The 15,438-nt window shown below is 41.7% G+C and overlaps 2 protein-coding genes across 7 annotated transcripts in view; one reads left to right on the top strand and one right to left on the bottom strand.

The window, feature by feature from the left end:
• The window catches only part of LOC126187817 (uncharacterized), a 256,419-nt gene extending 253,127 nt beyond the window's left edge, over positions 1 to 3,292 (bottom strand). For both annotated transcript variants that reach the window (XM_049929105.1, XM_049929104.1), the window contains exons 1-2: positions 2,979 to 3,292; positions 2,572 to 2,868 (exon numbers count right to left, since the gene is read on the bottom strand). In XM_049929105.1, coding sequence (XP_049785062.1) covers positions 2,572 to 2,868; positions 2,979 to 3,152 — 471 coding nt within the window. In that variant the 5' untranslated portion in view covers positions 3,153 to 3,292. The remainder of the gene's footprint in view (positions 1 to 2,571; positions 2,869 to 2,978) is intronic.
• Positions 3,293 to 3,355: 63 nt separating this feature from the next.
• LOC126187819 (galectin-4-like) overlaps positions 3,356 to 15,438 on the top strand; it is a 146,044-nt gene continuing 133,961 nt past the window's right edge. For 2 of the 5 annotated variants that reach the window (XM_049929108.1, XM_049929106.1), the window contains exon 1: positions 3,356 to 3,497. The gene's annotated coding sequence lies outside the window, so the exon portion shown is untranslated. Of the gene's footprint in view, positions 3,498 to 3,780; positions 4,044 to 15,438 lie in introns of those variants that run through there. The other 3 variants (XM_049929111.1, XM_049929110.1, XM_049929107.1) reach the window with 2 other exon arrangements.

Genomic DNA, 15,438 nt, shown 5'->3' with positions numbered 1-15,438 from the left:
TATGCTTGCATTGCAAAACCAAATCCACTTTTCTAGATAGTTTAGAATATGCTCTTTCTAATGACCATAGTTTAGAAGAGTTTGGAGAAAACACTTTTTTGAAAAAATTGACTAAAAATACCCATTTTTAGCACTTTTTGAAAAATTGTCAACTTTACCCTAGATTTGTGAAATAATGGAAAGTAATAGAAGAATGAAGTTTTAAATTCTAAGACCTTGTGTTGGTGAGTTATGGTGTGCAAAGTTTCATGTACATCCCACAATTACTTTTGGAGATATAAAAAACTAAAGTTCGCATTTTTTTTTAAACAGCTATTTTTTCGCCCAACTTTGCTTCAAATTATCTATATTAAAATTGCTCAGAAATCCTTTTCTTAATATTTTCCTTTAAAGAGCTCTAAAAGTTGTATATGATGGCCAAGTTTTGTTTCTTTCATGCAAATACTTACAGAGATATATCATCTCAAGTTGCTGAAAATTCAAGGATGTACTATTGGAAGCTGTGCTATGGTCTTAAACAAGTGACTGTATCTCTGAAAGTATTGAATTTCTGAAACTGAAACTTTACCAGTGTTCATTGAGAACATGTGTGAATGTTCATACAAATTATCATCAAAATCCATGAGGGTCATGTGGGAGCTCTAGACCACTTGGCATGGAATGACCCATCTGTGTAATTCACAGAACCCGATGGTTGAGGAAAGGATCCAGATAGCCCAAGTTGTGTAGCAGCCATTTAACTTGAGCATGTTAGGCTCAGCTGGTATATAACACAGCTACTTACACAGGTGGCATGGCCTCTGATGTGGTAGAATAGCCCATGACTGGACTGGAGTGGGAAGTGCTGGGTGAGTGGATTGGGCAGGTTTTGCACCTTAGTCTTCATAATGATATGATCCCTGTGGAAAGAGGGTTGGGAGTGTAAATGAATAGAGATAGACTAGGAAGTTATCTTGGTTGGTTGAGTGGGTTGGGTGACAGAACACCACTTTAGGAGAGGTGAGGAAGATCATGGATGGGATATCCCTCATCTCAGAGGATGATGAGAGATAATAAAAGCACTGGCAAAGGATACGGTTCACTGTTCCAATACAGCTTGATAATGAGTAGCTAGGGTTCCACTCCTTTGTAGCTGAGTTAGTTAGTTAAATGTTCCACACATATGTAAACAATTCTTTTATCAATATAATGTGGAGTACTCTCTCTCTCTTTTTTTCTTTATGAAAGTTTCCTATAGGTGGCCCATAAACAGGTTGGCATAGGAGGGTGCCTTGCAGGTATCCATGGCTGTGGTTCTATACCTTCCCTTCAAAGAAAAAGTAGTTGTGTGTAAGGATATAGTTGCTATGGTATATACAGAATGAGGCAGTGGGCTTCATGTCAGTCGGTGGACTTCCCACCTCTTCCCCCAGCATTCCTGGCCAGTAAACCGGCTGTCTTTTGCTGAGCCATTAGCCACCCATCCGCAAACTCTCTTCCTGCCTCCCTCTCCTTCTACCCCCCCCCCCCCCCCAACCCAACACAATCCTCACCACAACCTAGTCCATTGGCCGTCAGTGACTCAGCGCTTCTGCTTTAATCCACCCCCCCCCCCCCCCCCCGGCCCCCTAGAAGATATTGCAGTTTTTTACTAGTTTACTGTTTTATTTAATAAGAAATGCTGTATGTTTTCTCGGATTGTACAAGTGCATTCTTGTATTTAAAATTAAAAGCAGTTTTTCACTGGTTTACTGTTTTATTTAATAAGCAGTGCTGTATGTTGTCTCGAGTCCTTGTTTCCTGATACTAGTATGACCTGCCCCCCCCCCCCCATTTCAGATCCTGCGTACGCCCTTGCAGGTATTGTCAGGAAAATTCAGGGCAGTATTTTAGACACTTGGGACAGTTTTATGGCCAATGGAGACCCTATAAATATTGAGTGATCTGTCCTTTAACTACACATTAAGCTACATGTCTTGGCACTTGTCTGCCTTGATGTGTCCTTTCCTCTCCAAACTAGATTATTATTATGTAAAATAGCATTCCTTTTTCTTATGTGGACTGTTAATGATAGTTTGCATTACATGGTCCTACATAAACTTCACTGTACACCATTTCACCAATATATGTAGCAACAGAATAACAAAATTACCAGAGATTTCAGATATTATTCCCTCACTGAGAGCATTAATGAGGGCAAGCAGGGGGGAGAAAGGGATGGAGAGCCAAACAAAAATCTGGATGTTACAAATGATCAACTTGGTCATTAATATCAAAAATGAAGTTAACCTACAATAACACAAGTTATTGCAACAAATACTTATTAATAATCACTACAGCTGATTGATGTATTAAAAGATGTACCATGATGGTGTATAGGAAAAAGATGTGACTATTAGTTCTTCTTCATCCATTATCATGTGGCATTCAAACAGCTGTTCTGAGAAATTCATTGTGTGTTTCTGGATTAGGACTTCAATCCTATTTCTGGATATGAAGCGAGTTAATTTATTTAAAATTGGGCTGGCAGTTAACTGCATAGTACCTTCGAATAGTTTATTATGTTGCAGATCAGAATATTTAGTAACTCACCTGTGTTTTCACTGAAATGATGTCGACAATACTTTTCTTAGAAATATTGTTTATAGATCTTTCGAAGACAGATCTTATAGTCGTTTCCAGATCGGCTCCAGTTTCTTCTTTGTAGCCCAAGTCATTTATAATGTGGTGGTGTTTCTCCTTTGGAGCGCAGGATATTACTTCTGAAATATTGCCTTTGTTAACAACAGCACATACTACATGTCTGTCGGAGCAATGGGAAAATTCTTCCTTCTTGCATTCTTTAACACGTAACTCAAGATGCTCGACGGAAAAATTTGGAGTATCATTCTGAAATTTACAAAACAATGCAGAATTCACAAATCTGATCACCAACAGTACGACAAAGAATTGAGTCTAATACAAAAATTAGGAATTTATAGTCAGTAAAAGTTACTTACCTGAAAAGAAATATAAACATTCGTAACTATAGGCGTACTGTACATCCATTGCGATTCGTTGTTATTATTTAACACATTTTCTATATTTTGCAAAGTAGATTCTGCAACTGCCAAATCTTGTGAAGACAAAGAGAAGTAATGCAGTATTATTAACAGGCTAAAAATCAGGGCCATTTCTTGTTTCACACATTAGTGTTCACAAATCACGATCAAACTGCGCAGAAACCGCAATATACACTAGCTATTAATAACCAGTGAGTTCAGGGAAGACTGACTTATTAGTAACAAGAGAGAGTGTAAAGTCTGTGTGACACTGTATTCAAAAACAGCTGTCTGCTGCGCTCAAGGCAGTGCTGCACTATTGGTGTTTTCCATAAATGTTTATTTGGTGCGAGTGACGTCATATCACGTGTGACGCACTGCAACTTGTAAGCAGTGGGTGTTATGCTGTGGATGACACTCCTGACAGCAATGTTGAGAATCGTGTGTCGCGGCTGCTCGACTGATGGTTTTTAAGAAGTAGGTAACGCTTTTGTTCAGTACAGTACGTTTCCTTCAGATGGCTGTGTATAACGAAATAATTGGGAATTACGAAGAAAATGCAAAAATTGCAATGTAAAAAAAAAAAAATCATAATCGCAGAAGGGAAAATTATCAGTAGAAAGACAGCACTTTGTTAATTTTGACCACCATAGTGGCCATAAAATTCGTGAACCATGAAATTTTTGGTTTCTTTAAATGACATCTAATATTTAAAGTAACAACTTTTGTTGAGCAACTGACATTTTTTATAGTAACCTCATAATCTGGAATGAATTCTGAAATCGGAAACGTTATCATTCACTGAGTCATCAGCACCGGTAACAAGTTTATCTAGCCTAAACGTTATCTGAAGAGAGAATTTCGAGGAGCATCAGGGTGTGGAAACGATTCGAACACTCCTTATTTTGTACACTGGTTTTTATGATGTGCCCTGCTTGAACAGACGGAAGCCCTATATATATTTTTGGGAACATTGTTTCGCATTTATTAAAAAGTAGAAGTTGGACTGCGTGGATTTCTAACGTAACGTATTATGTGTAAACTGTATTTATCTATCTTTAACCATTCTTATACGTTCGTATACAACAATAATTACAGCATGAAATTAACAACTACATGACTCCTCTGAGTAATGCCAAAATTAGATTCCAAATAGGATTTACCTAGTTCACAATTCATGTATTGCAGTACGGTATGTGTAGCACTATTGAATATAGTTGTAACACTGTTATATAACTATATTTTCTTATAAACAAGTCTGATGTGGAGTGACAAACTATTTAGTTCAGTTTTTGTGTAGTGCAGGTGAAAGTTGGTGAGGTTCTCTTTGGGCTGTACTAGTCAGCTTCAGACATAAGCTACAAGGTATAAAATGCCACATTATTCATTTCCTTGAAGTCTGTGTCGCCCTCACTAAAAGAAGTGCAGATAATCATACGGCTTACACTTACTTCCCATTATATGTACTTTTTAGCTTGCTTATAAATCAGTTTCAACTCCATTGTGATACAAACAGCTGCATTACAAAACACAAAAATTATATTCATGTGAACTTTACCTCTTTATCAAGGTTTTATAATGGAGCTTATGTACTCTGGTGATAAGACTTGCAAAAGCTCTCGTATAACATAAAGAAAGAAATTGAAAATCGCTAACAACTAAGAAAATTTAAAAACATACCCCATTAGCCACTCTTCCTACAAACTATCTAAATATGTAGATATGGGCATTGAAAAATTCTGGTGGCTGCATGGCAACTATAGCTGCATGACAAGTGATAGTGTGCTATGAATAGGATTCAATACCTATATATAAAAATATCAGGCAGCAGCTTTTTCACAGTAGCAGCTTTCTTACTAATTTACTTGATTAGATTTACGTGGCATAAGTCATAATAAAACTAGACAGTATAGCGACAGTTTATTGTTAATAAAATGTACAGATTAAGTTTCTATGATATCTTTGTCTCATGTTATTGAATACCCAACTCGTTCCACATATCTGAAGGTTCTACTTTGTGATGTGACCTACTGAACTCAAGAAATGAGTGAAAGAAAGTAAATAAGCATGTAATCACAAGAACTGCAGGTTTTAGGAAAATATCAAAGAATGAGTAAATGGCAAACATTAAACCTGCCACATTGGAAAGCGAATTTAGGAGTTGCTTCAAGTCTGCAATTTCTAACCATGATTTCTCTTTGTTTCTTTTGCAAACTAGTCTATTAGTTGTAAGCAACTCAACAAGTCCAGGGTAAACAGTCGACCAAATTGCAATCACAGTGTCTGCTGCTCTTGTCTAACATGCTGATGTTATCAGTTCATTGGGGTAGGTCATAACCAATTGGGTGATTGTATACAGTAGCCATCAGTATCACCGGATCTAAAGATTTCTTTCGGCAGAAGGATGTGTCGTGAGTTGTGCGTGGGTAGCTCAGTCGGTATAGCACTTGCCCATGACAGGCAAGGATCCCAATTTCGAAACTAGATCTGGCACACAGTTTTAATATGCCAGGAAGTTTCATATCAGTGCACAATCTGCTGCAGGGTGAAAATATCTTTATGTTAGTTGTAGTTTGAAAGAGCAGACAGAGAAAATTGCAGACAAAAATTAATAGAAAGTAAGGAAAGTGTAAGAAAAGCTGTGCTGATGTCTGGAATTACTCTTTTGCACGATCTTTCAGGGAATCGTAGAAAATTTTGCTTAGATTACAAAGTCACCAGTGGTGTCAAAATGTTTGCATTTCCTAATTTGTCCAGGAACCTTTCTTCTTTTTTGTGTTGTTTTACCTTCTGTTCCTTCTCCCTTTCTCCCCTTAGTCGTTTCCGTCTGCCCCTTCCTTTCCGTCTCTTAGTGTTATTATTTATGTCAGCCCGGCTATCCTCCTCCACTTTGTTTTGTCTTGAGGTTTTGATTTGTTTGATTTTTTCAGCTTTTCTGTTTTTGCTCCCCCTTAGGGGATTGACCTCCATATCTAAATTTGAAATCTGTTGTGTGAGGCAGATGGGGAAGAACTCCCCATCATCTTTGGCATTCATTTCTCCCCCCTCTCCCCTGTTCTGCCTTCTCCTCCCTCGCTGCCCTAGTCACTTCTCCTCCTTGCTAGGCCACCAGCTCGGTAGCCAATCCTTGTGGTGGGGCTGTAATGTATCCATCTGGTGGAGTCCCCTGACACCATAAAGATCTCACTGCTGGTACCTGAACTGTGAATGCCTCATGAAAGCCTAGGAATTGTTGCCAATCTTTTCAGGCATCAGAACTCCTGGCAACGACTGTCATGCCAGGCAGCCATTGCTGTGGCTGGGTAGTCCCCACAAGGCAAGTCTCTGATAGGAGTTGGTGGTACTAGCACAGACATTTGGCACATAAACGCATTAAGCTCTCTGGCCATTCTTCCTCGGCCATGTCTCTTCCTAGGAATAGTTCTGCCTCAGTTCCTATTACTGCCTTCCTGGCCTATAGCCCATTGCCTACCCCCTGGGAGGAGGACCAGGTCCACTGGCTTGGGGCAAAACTCTTTCCACGGTTCCTGGTATGCACCAGGACTGACAGAGACTTTTGCCACCACCAAACCTCTTTTTTTTTTTAGCACATTGAGGACAAATTTAGTGAAATTGAGTCCTTAAGCAACATGAGATCTGGTTCCCTCCGTATAAAGACATCTTCTGCCAGCCAGGTGGCCTCCACGTTACGTGCGATTGCTTATGAAACATCCCTGTGAATATCACTCCTCATGAGTCTCTCAATATGACACAGGGTGTGATTTTCCGTAGGAACCTTCTCCCCCAGTCTGATAATGAACTTAGGGCTAATCTGGAATGATGTGGTGGTCATTCCCTACATTGTGTTCAGAGGGGCCCTAAGAATAAACGTCTAGACTCTGGCGCTTTCATCCTGGCTTTTGAGGGTGGATACGCTGCCCAAGAAGGTCAAGGTGATGGTGTACAGATGTGATGTCTAATCATTCATTCCAATTCCCATGCGTTGCTTCAGTTGCGTTAATTTCAACCACACGTCCTTGCGATTCAATGCCACTCCCATCTATGGTGATTGGGGCCACCCTCTTTATGTGAGGAGCCCATGTGCCCTACCGCCTATCTGTTTAAACTGCTCTGATCTACATTCTCCCTACTTACTGGAGTGACAACTGTATACAGAGGAAAAAAGAATCCAGGCAGTAGAGATCCTTGACTGTCTCGGCTACTTTGATGCCCGGAAGGAGTTCGACAGATTTCATCCTGTGAATCTCTTATCTACCTTTTCCTCAGTGACATCTTCCTCTCCTCCTTACCCCCATCCTGCCCCCTTTCCTCCCTACCCAGCGGCTCCTATCCATTCCCCTCAAGGAACCGCTCCTCTTCCTCAGCCATAGAAGAAATCCTCTTCTTGGGCTCCTGCTAGGATCGGGGTTCCCTCTCAGAACTCCTGTCCCCAGTGTTCTCAAGATAGGAACCCTGCAACCTCGGGTCGGATGGGGGACCCACACTCCGAAGCCCCCAAAGCCACTCGCTCTCTGTCTGATCCGGACATCACTGCCACCTACTCCCTTACTTATAACACCTCCTCCTACCCTCTGAGGGAGAAGAAGAAGAAGCAGTGCAAGCCCAAGGATGAGGCTTCCCTGGCATTCGGGCTCTGCCCCACCTTTCTCACTCCAAATCAGACCCAGTCTCTGTTTTTTTCCACCTCATTGTCGTTGATAATGACCATTGAACTGGTGACATGACCTCCCCTTGGCTTCTTTATGTCTAACTTGGATTCTTGCCACATGATAATCCAATGGAATTGAAATGGTATTACTGCCATGTACTGGAAATAAAACAACTTGTTTCCTCTTTTTCTGCATTCTGTCATGCATGTCAAGAAATTTGCTTCAATGATGAACACTCTCCAATGTTTCTTGGTTATCGGACATTCTGTTGGAAACTTGCCGACACCAAGATAGCACCTGGAGGGGCCTACACTTTGATTTGCACCAGTGTTGATTGGCACCAGTGTCATTAGCGACTGGATCCCCCTTCGTACCAACCTAGAAGTAATAGTGGTATGAGTGCAGATGACCCCAGCAATCACCTTTTGCATTGTCTACCTCCCCCCAGGTATGCCACTTCTTCAGTGTACACCAACCCATGTGGAGGAGTGCTACTTCGACAGGTAGGGTTCTTCTAATTTACCAACTTATTCCAGACTTTGATTTGTGTCTCCTCAATGGTGGTTCTCATACCCACTTCAGTGCCACTCATGGCACTTTTTCTGCTATTGCTCTCACGATCTCCTTCCCTGCTCTTGTGGCTTCACTACATTGGTCGCCCCATGATGATCTTTGTGACAGTGATCACTTTCTGGTGATTCTATTCCCTGCTGCCATCAGGCAGACAGGCCCCCACTTTGGGCATTCCTCAGAGCCAGTTGCCCTTTACTGATGCAGACATGTAAGACGTCTCTGACACTACTATCCCCCTATTCACAGGTCCACTTCGTCGACTGGTGCTGTGGTGGACCAAGGACGTAGTATTTGCTATCCATGCCTGCCGACGGGCACAGCAATGATTTAAACGACATGCCTCACAGACAAACCTTATCACTTTTAAGCATCTCCATGCTAAGGCTTGCTGCCTTATTAAGCAGAATAAAATAGGAATGCTGGGAGTGCTATGTTTAGTCCCTGGGGACATATGCCTCTTCATCCCAGGTTTTGTCTGAGCTCTGTAGCCTTCTGGGCCGCCAGTGACAATCGCCTGCCCTGGTTCTTATCCTACAGGGTGCTCTGTCTACTGATCCATCAGTCTTTGCAGAACACCTCGTGACAGCATCGGTGTCCTCTTCCTATCCTGCTACCTTTCTCCAGCAGAAACGAAAAGTTGAAGAAACACGCCTCTGTTTCAACAATGAACCCTTCACTGAGTGGGAATTCTTGCAGGCTCTTACCTCTTCATATGCCTCAGCCCCAGGTCTATATTCCATCCAAAACCGTATAACCCAACACTTGGATATTACCCAGAGGTAACATCTGCTCAGGTTCTCCAACAGCATTTGGCTCATGGGTTCTTCCTCTTGCAATGACGAGACAGCATAGTTATCCCTATTCTTAAACCTGAGAAGAACCGAATTATTCTTGACAGCTACCAACCGATTAGCCTGACCAACGTACTTTGCAAACTGCTTGAAAGGATGGTTAACTTCAGATTGTGTTGGGTACTTGAATCTCGGGTCCTTTTGTCCCTGTATCGGTGTGGCTTCTGGGAAGGACAGTCTAAAACTGACCAATCTGACAGGATTTTTCTAAACACCATCACCTTTTCGCGGTATTCTTTGACCTACATTAGGCGTACAATGTGGCTTGGCACTCTCACATTTTAGTTACCCTCCATGACTGGGCCTTTCACCCCCCTCCCCACTGTCTGATTTTTATTTGCAAGTTTTTATCCTGCTGGCTCTTCTGAGCTAGAGATAGCACTTCACTCAGCACCCCTCAGATCCAGGAAAACGGTATCGCACAGCGTTCTGTGTTAAGTGTCACACACTTTCTCATTACTGTCAATGGGCTTGTAAACTCAGTTGGGTCTCTGGTTACCACAGTGTTGTATGTCGATGATATTTGCATCTGGTGCAGCTCCCAGTCAGTAGCATCTGCTAAACACCAACTCCAAGGCTCCATCCGATGGGCCCGTGTGTGGAGCCTTTCCCATGGCTACTAGTTTTCTCCCTCCAAAACGCGGGTTATGTGTTTTTGTCATCAAACCATAATACATCGCGATCCAAAACTTTATTTAGGTAACCAGCACCCAAATGTTGTAGCTAAGTCCCATTTCTTAAGGTTTCCTTTTGATAAAAAGCTGATGTGGCTGCCCAGTATTCGCCAACTGAAGAGTACCTGCATGCAGAAGCTTAATGCTCTCCACCTCCTGGCTCATGCATCTTGGGTTGCAGACTGTGCTACTCTTCTCCATATTTATCGTGCTCTCGTTTTGTCCATCTTAGATTGTGGTTGTTAGGTTTATGGCTCAGCAGCTCCTTCCACTCTGAAACTACTTGACCCTGTTCATCATTATGGGGTGCTTGTGACAACAGTGCCTTTCAGACTTTTCCCTTTCACAGTCTCCTCACAGTAGAGGGGATTCTGCCCTCTACAGATACGACAGAGCCAACTCTTGGTTTCTTATACAATCACCATTGAACAATTTCCTTGACAGTCCCATGTACCCCATCCTCTTTGCAAACGAAGGACATCTCCCTCCTGATACCCGCCCTCAGGTGGAATTGCTGGTTGGAATGCATCTCATTTCCCTCTGTTGGGATCTCCATCTCCACCCAGTGGAATGTTCACAATGGACCCCAGAGGTGAAATTGATCACGTGAAGGTTGTTGTATACAGTCTGGGTCAATAAAGCTCATCCAGATGATATCACACAATTCTGTTGCTTCTTCCTTGTAGCCCCTGTGAGCCATTGAATAAAAAGTTCACTGGTTTCCAGTCATGTCAAGTGATTAAAATTACATGAGCTTTCAGCCAAGCTCTTCTTGGCCATTCTCAAATGGTGTGACTGCCAGTGGGCTGTTGGTACACCCCTTATGTACACTAGCTACTGTCTGTGACATCACTGGTGCTTACTCACAGCTTCACCATATATGGGCATTTGATGTGCCTACTTCAACTGTGCAATAGCTGGATCCCACACCATGCTGAGCTGCAGACCACTGCCTCCATTTAGAGTGTTTTTTGTGAATTTTTATTCAAATGGCTTCTTTAATTGCATAATCCCAGAATCCGTTAGTGTAAGCCATGACAAATGACTCATCAAATTTTATCTGATGTTCGTTTTCTACAGCTGCTCAGCTAAAACAGATTTCTTGGGGTTGTATAGATAATAAAACTTCTCGTGCTCCTTCCTGCATTCTTGCACAGTGTGTGCTGCATCAATATCTACATAGATACTCCTCAATCCACCAAAAGGCACATGGCAGATGGTACCCCGTACCACTACTGGTCATCTCCTTTTCTCTCTACTTGCATATATAACAATGGAAAAATGACTGTCTATATGCCTATGAGTCTTAATTTCTCGTATCTTATCTTCATAGTCCTTACGCATGGTGCATGTTGGAGGTAGTAGAATGGATCTGCATTGAGCTTCAAATGCCGATTCTCTAAATTTTCTCACTAGAATTCCTCAAAAAGAATGTTGCCTATCCTCCAGGGATTCCCATTTGGGTTTCGAAAGCATCTCCGTAACACTTGCATGTTGTTCAGATCTACGGGTAACAAATCTAGCAGCCTGCTCTGAAATGCTTCAACACCTTCCTTTAATCTGACCTGGTATGGATTCCAAACAATCGAGCAGTACTCAAGAATAGGTCATACTAGTGTCCCATATTTAGTTTCCTTTACAGATGAAACAAACTTTCCTAAAATACTCCCAATAAACCAAAGTTGACCATTCGCCTTCCCTAACACTATCCTCACATGCTTGTTCCATTGCATATAGCCTTTCAGCGTTACAACCTGATATTCATATGACATGACTTTTCAAGCAGAACACCACTAATGCTGTATCTAAACATACAGGTCTGTTTTTCGTATGCATCCCCATTAATTTAAATTTTTGTACATTTAAAGCTAGCTGCCATTCATCACACCAACTAGAAACCTTGTCTAACTCATCTTGTATCCTCCTTCAGTCACTCAACTTCAAAACCTGACCATACACCACTGCATCATCAGCAAATAACCGCAGATTGCTGCCCACCCTGTCCACCAAATCATTTATGTATACAGAGAATAATAGTGGTCCTATCACATTTCCCTGGAGTACTCCTGATGACACTCCTGTCCCCGATAAGCACTGACTTTCAAGGTCAGCGTACTGGGTTAAATAACTCCAAAAAGTCTTTGAGCCACACACATATCTACGAACTGTTCCATTTGCTCGAACCTTTTTTAACAGCCTGCAGTGAAGCACCATATCAAATAATTTCCAGAAATCTAGAAATATGTAATCTGTGTGTTGCCCTTCACCCATAGTTCACAGTATATCATGTGGGAAAAGGACAATCTGAGTTTCACATAAGCAATGCTTTCGAAAACCATGCTGATTCATGGACGCGAGCTTCTCAGTCTCAAGAGAATTTATTATATTCGAACTGAGAACATATTCAAGGATTCTGCAGTCTGTAATTTTATGGATCCATTCTTTTACCTTTATGATGTACAGTAGTCACCTGCACTTTTTTCCAGTCATTAGGACTTTGCACTGGGTGGTAGGTAAAACCAAATTGGGATTCCAACTGGACCTGGTGACTTATTTGTTTTCAACTCCTTCGGTCATTTCTTTATGTTACGGATGCTTATTACTGTGTCGTCCACATGGGAGTCTGTATGATGGTTAAACTACTGTATGTTTGTACAATTCTCCTGTATGAATGATTTCTTGAACACAAAATTTAAAACTGTGGCTTTTATTTTGTTATTTTCAACTGCCACACCAGACTGTTCAACAAGTGACTGAGTGGAAGCCTTAGACCCACGCAGCAATTTTATGTAGGACCAAAATTTTCTAGGGATGATGTTTTGCTGAGATATGACAGTGGTAGTTGTTGTAAATGTTCATAGGTCTTTTCACAGATGCAAAAATCTCTCTTAACCTTTGCTTGTTGTCATTTGCTCATTCTCTTTTGAACAAAGAGTACAACAGCCTCTGCTTCTTCAACATTTTTCGAATTTCTTTGTTAAACAATGGTGGATCTTTTCTGTCCTTAATCCACTTACTACACACATAACTCTTCGGACCACAATTTAAAATCTACTTAAAATTTGATCATGATTCCTCTACATCCATCTTGCTGGAGCTAAGTGATGTCAATCCACTGTCTAAGTGAGATGCTAACACTGCTTATCTACTCTTTCTATCAGAAACACGCTCCTAGCCTTCTTGACTGATTTGTTAACTTTCATAACCATAGTTGCTAAATGAAATCGTGATTGCTAATCCCCGTTTGTATATTGACATTATCAGTGGTGCTGCCTACGTGTAGCTACAAGGTCTAAGATATTTCCATTGCGTGTGAGCTGCCAAACTAGCTGCTCAAGACCGTTTTCAGTAAATGTATTCGAAAGTACTTTGCATTACTGTGTGTCTATACCCCCCTGCAATGAGCCAGTACACGTCCCAGCCTATGATCAGTAGGTTAAAGTCATACTGCATGATCTGAATGTTTATGTGCTACTGACTATAGACTTTCCGTGAATTGACTCTAGAACTGCCACAGCGGGACCAGGCGGCCTGTGAAAACATCCAACAATTAACTGCTTCACCTAGCCCTGTTACAGGCAACCAGATAACTTCACTGCTGCACTCAATTTCAATCTCAGTAGAGAGAATATTTTTGTCAATTGCAATGAACACTCTCCCTTCTGTGGCCTTTAATCTCTCTTTCTGATATATATTCATAGCTTTCCACTTTGGATTTCAGCGAGCTCTCAGTCCCAAGAATAGCTTTCCTAGAGGGCCGTAAATTCAGGAACTCTATACAAATACTTCAACAATTTACTGATAAAATCATGGCAGTCAAGGTTTCTGTACTCTGAACACAATCTGACTCTTTGGTGCATATCATTTGGAAAGTGTTCATAAGAGTATCTCAAATTACTGTTTAAACTAAAAGAAAAACATTTGCACTAACCGAGTATTCTGCTACCCGAGTAGCTGTTTCCTTTGTGTATTTCACCTCTGACCTGTCCGTCCAATGTAAGATTGGCTACATATGCAAGGGATCTCGTAGACTCCATGTGTTCTGAGACCTGCTGTGTATCTAACTGGTCCCAGTAATTGACAGATTTTTGTCAGAGGCCTGAAAATCGATTTGATCTTGGGTCTTTTCAACAGATGGTTGATCTTGCCTAACACAGAGCCGCAGAACAGCAAGAAAGCAAGTTTCTTTCTGTGCTCCTTATTGGTGGTCTTACCGTTATTCTAGTTTGAAACCAAACAATGGAAGATCCAGGATGGAATGTAACCAATTCGTTTCTTTGGTGAACATTATAGCCATTGTTCCTGAAGACCTTATGTAGGTGGCTCAGCTCATAGGGCAGGTTATCATTGTCTGATATCATTCTTGCACAACGCACCACTATTTGTAAAACAGTGCGCCTCTTTGCTGGGTGATGAAGCCTGATGGCATACAAGTACAGAGCAGTGTGGGTGGGTTTTCTGTTGACATTGTGGCAATGTCATCCATATCGTCTGTGGCAGACGATGGCATTGAGGAAGGGCGGTGTTTGTCTTTTTGTATCTCCATATTTTGATATGTTGGTGACCCATTCATCATTTGGCCCCATGGACATGAGAAACTTGATGAATTTTTGGTACACCTCAACGGCATTAACAGCAACATGCAGTTTACCATGGAGGAAGAAAAAGACAATGCATTACCCTTCCGTGACGTCCTTAACCACCGCAAACAAAATGGATGCCTTGGCCACAGCATCTACAGAAAACACAACCACTCCGATCTGCACTTGTTTACCATCAGCCATCATCACCCAGCACAGAGATGTAATGTTTTACAAACAGTGCTGCAGCGTGCAAGAGTGATATCAGACAGTGATAACCTGCCCCATGAGCTGAGCCACCCCTGTACGGTCTTCAGGAACAATGGCTTTAATGTTCATTAAATAAACAAATTGGTTTCAAACAAGAATCACAGTAAGACCACTGATGAGGAACACGAGGAGAAACTTGTTTTCTTGCCGTTCTGTGGCTCCATGTTGGGCAAAATAAACCATTTGTTGAAAAGATCCAAGATCAAATCGATCTTCAGGCCTCTGACAAAAATCCATCAGTTAACTGTGACCAGTTGAAGATGCAGCAGGTCTCAGAACACCTGGGGTCTACAAGATCCCTTGCAAATGTGGACAGTCGTATGTCAGACAGACAGTACACACTTTGAAACAACACAAGAAAGAGCATGAGAGGTTTTATTACCTACACCACACCAAGAAATTTGCTTTAGAAAACAGACACCGGAAATAATTTTGACGGAACATCCATTGTGATTCACTCTAATGGCTTCTTGGATTGTATAGTTAAAGCAGCCATTGAAATCAAAATCACTGACAGCACCCTAAATAGAGGCAGTGGCCTGCACCTCAGCGTGGCATGGCATCAAGCGATTGCTTGATTGAAGCAGGCACATTGATTGCTGAGTCAACATATACCCATATATGTCAATACTGCGAGCTCCATTGACGTCACAGCCGGCAGGTAGTGTGTAAAATTTGTACCGCAGCCCACTGGCAGTCACTCCTCTTGACAGTGGCCAAGGAGTGCTTGGCCCAAAGCTCGTGCAATTTTAATTAATTGAGGCATCTGGAAATCCATGAACTTTCTACTTGATGTTGTTGCTGTGAGACTCTGCATTCTT

The sequence above is a fragment of the Schistocerca cancellata genome, chromosome 5 (assembly GCF_023864275.1).
Source record: "Schistocerca cancellata isolate TAMUIC-IGC-003103 chromosome 5, iqSchCanc2.1, whole genome shotgun sequence".
Classification (NCBI taxonomy): Eukaryota; Metazoa; Arthropoda; class Insecta; order Orthoptera; family Acrididae; genus Schistocerca; species Schistocerca cancellata.
Note: the sequence above shows the minus strand (reverse complement) of the source record. Positions and strands in the feature narration are given on the sequence as shown.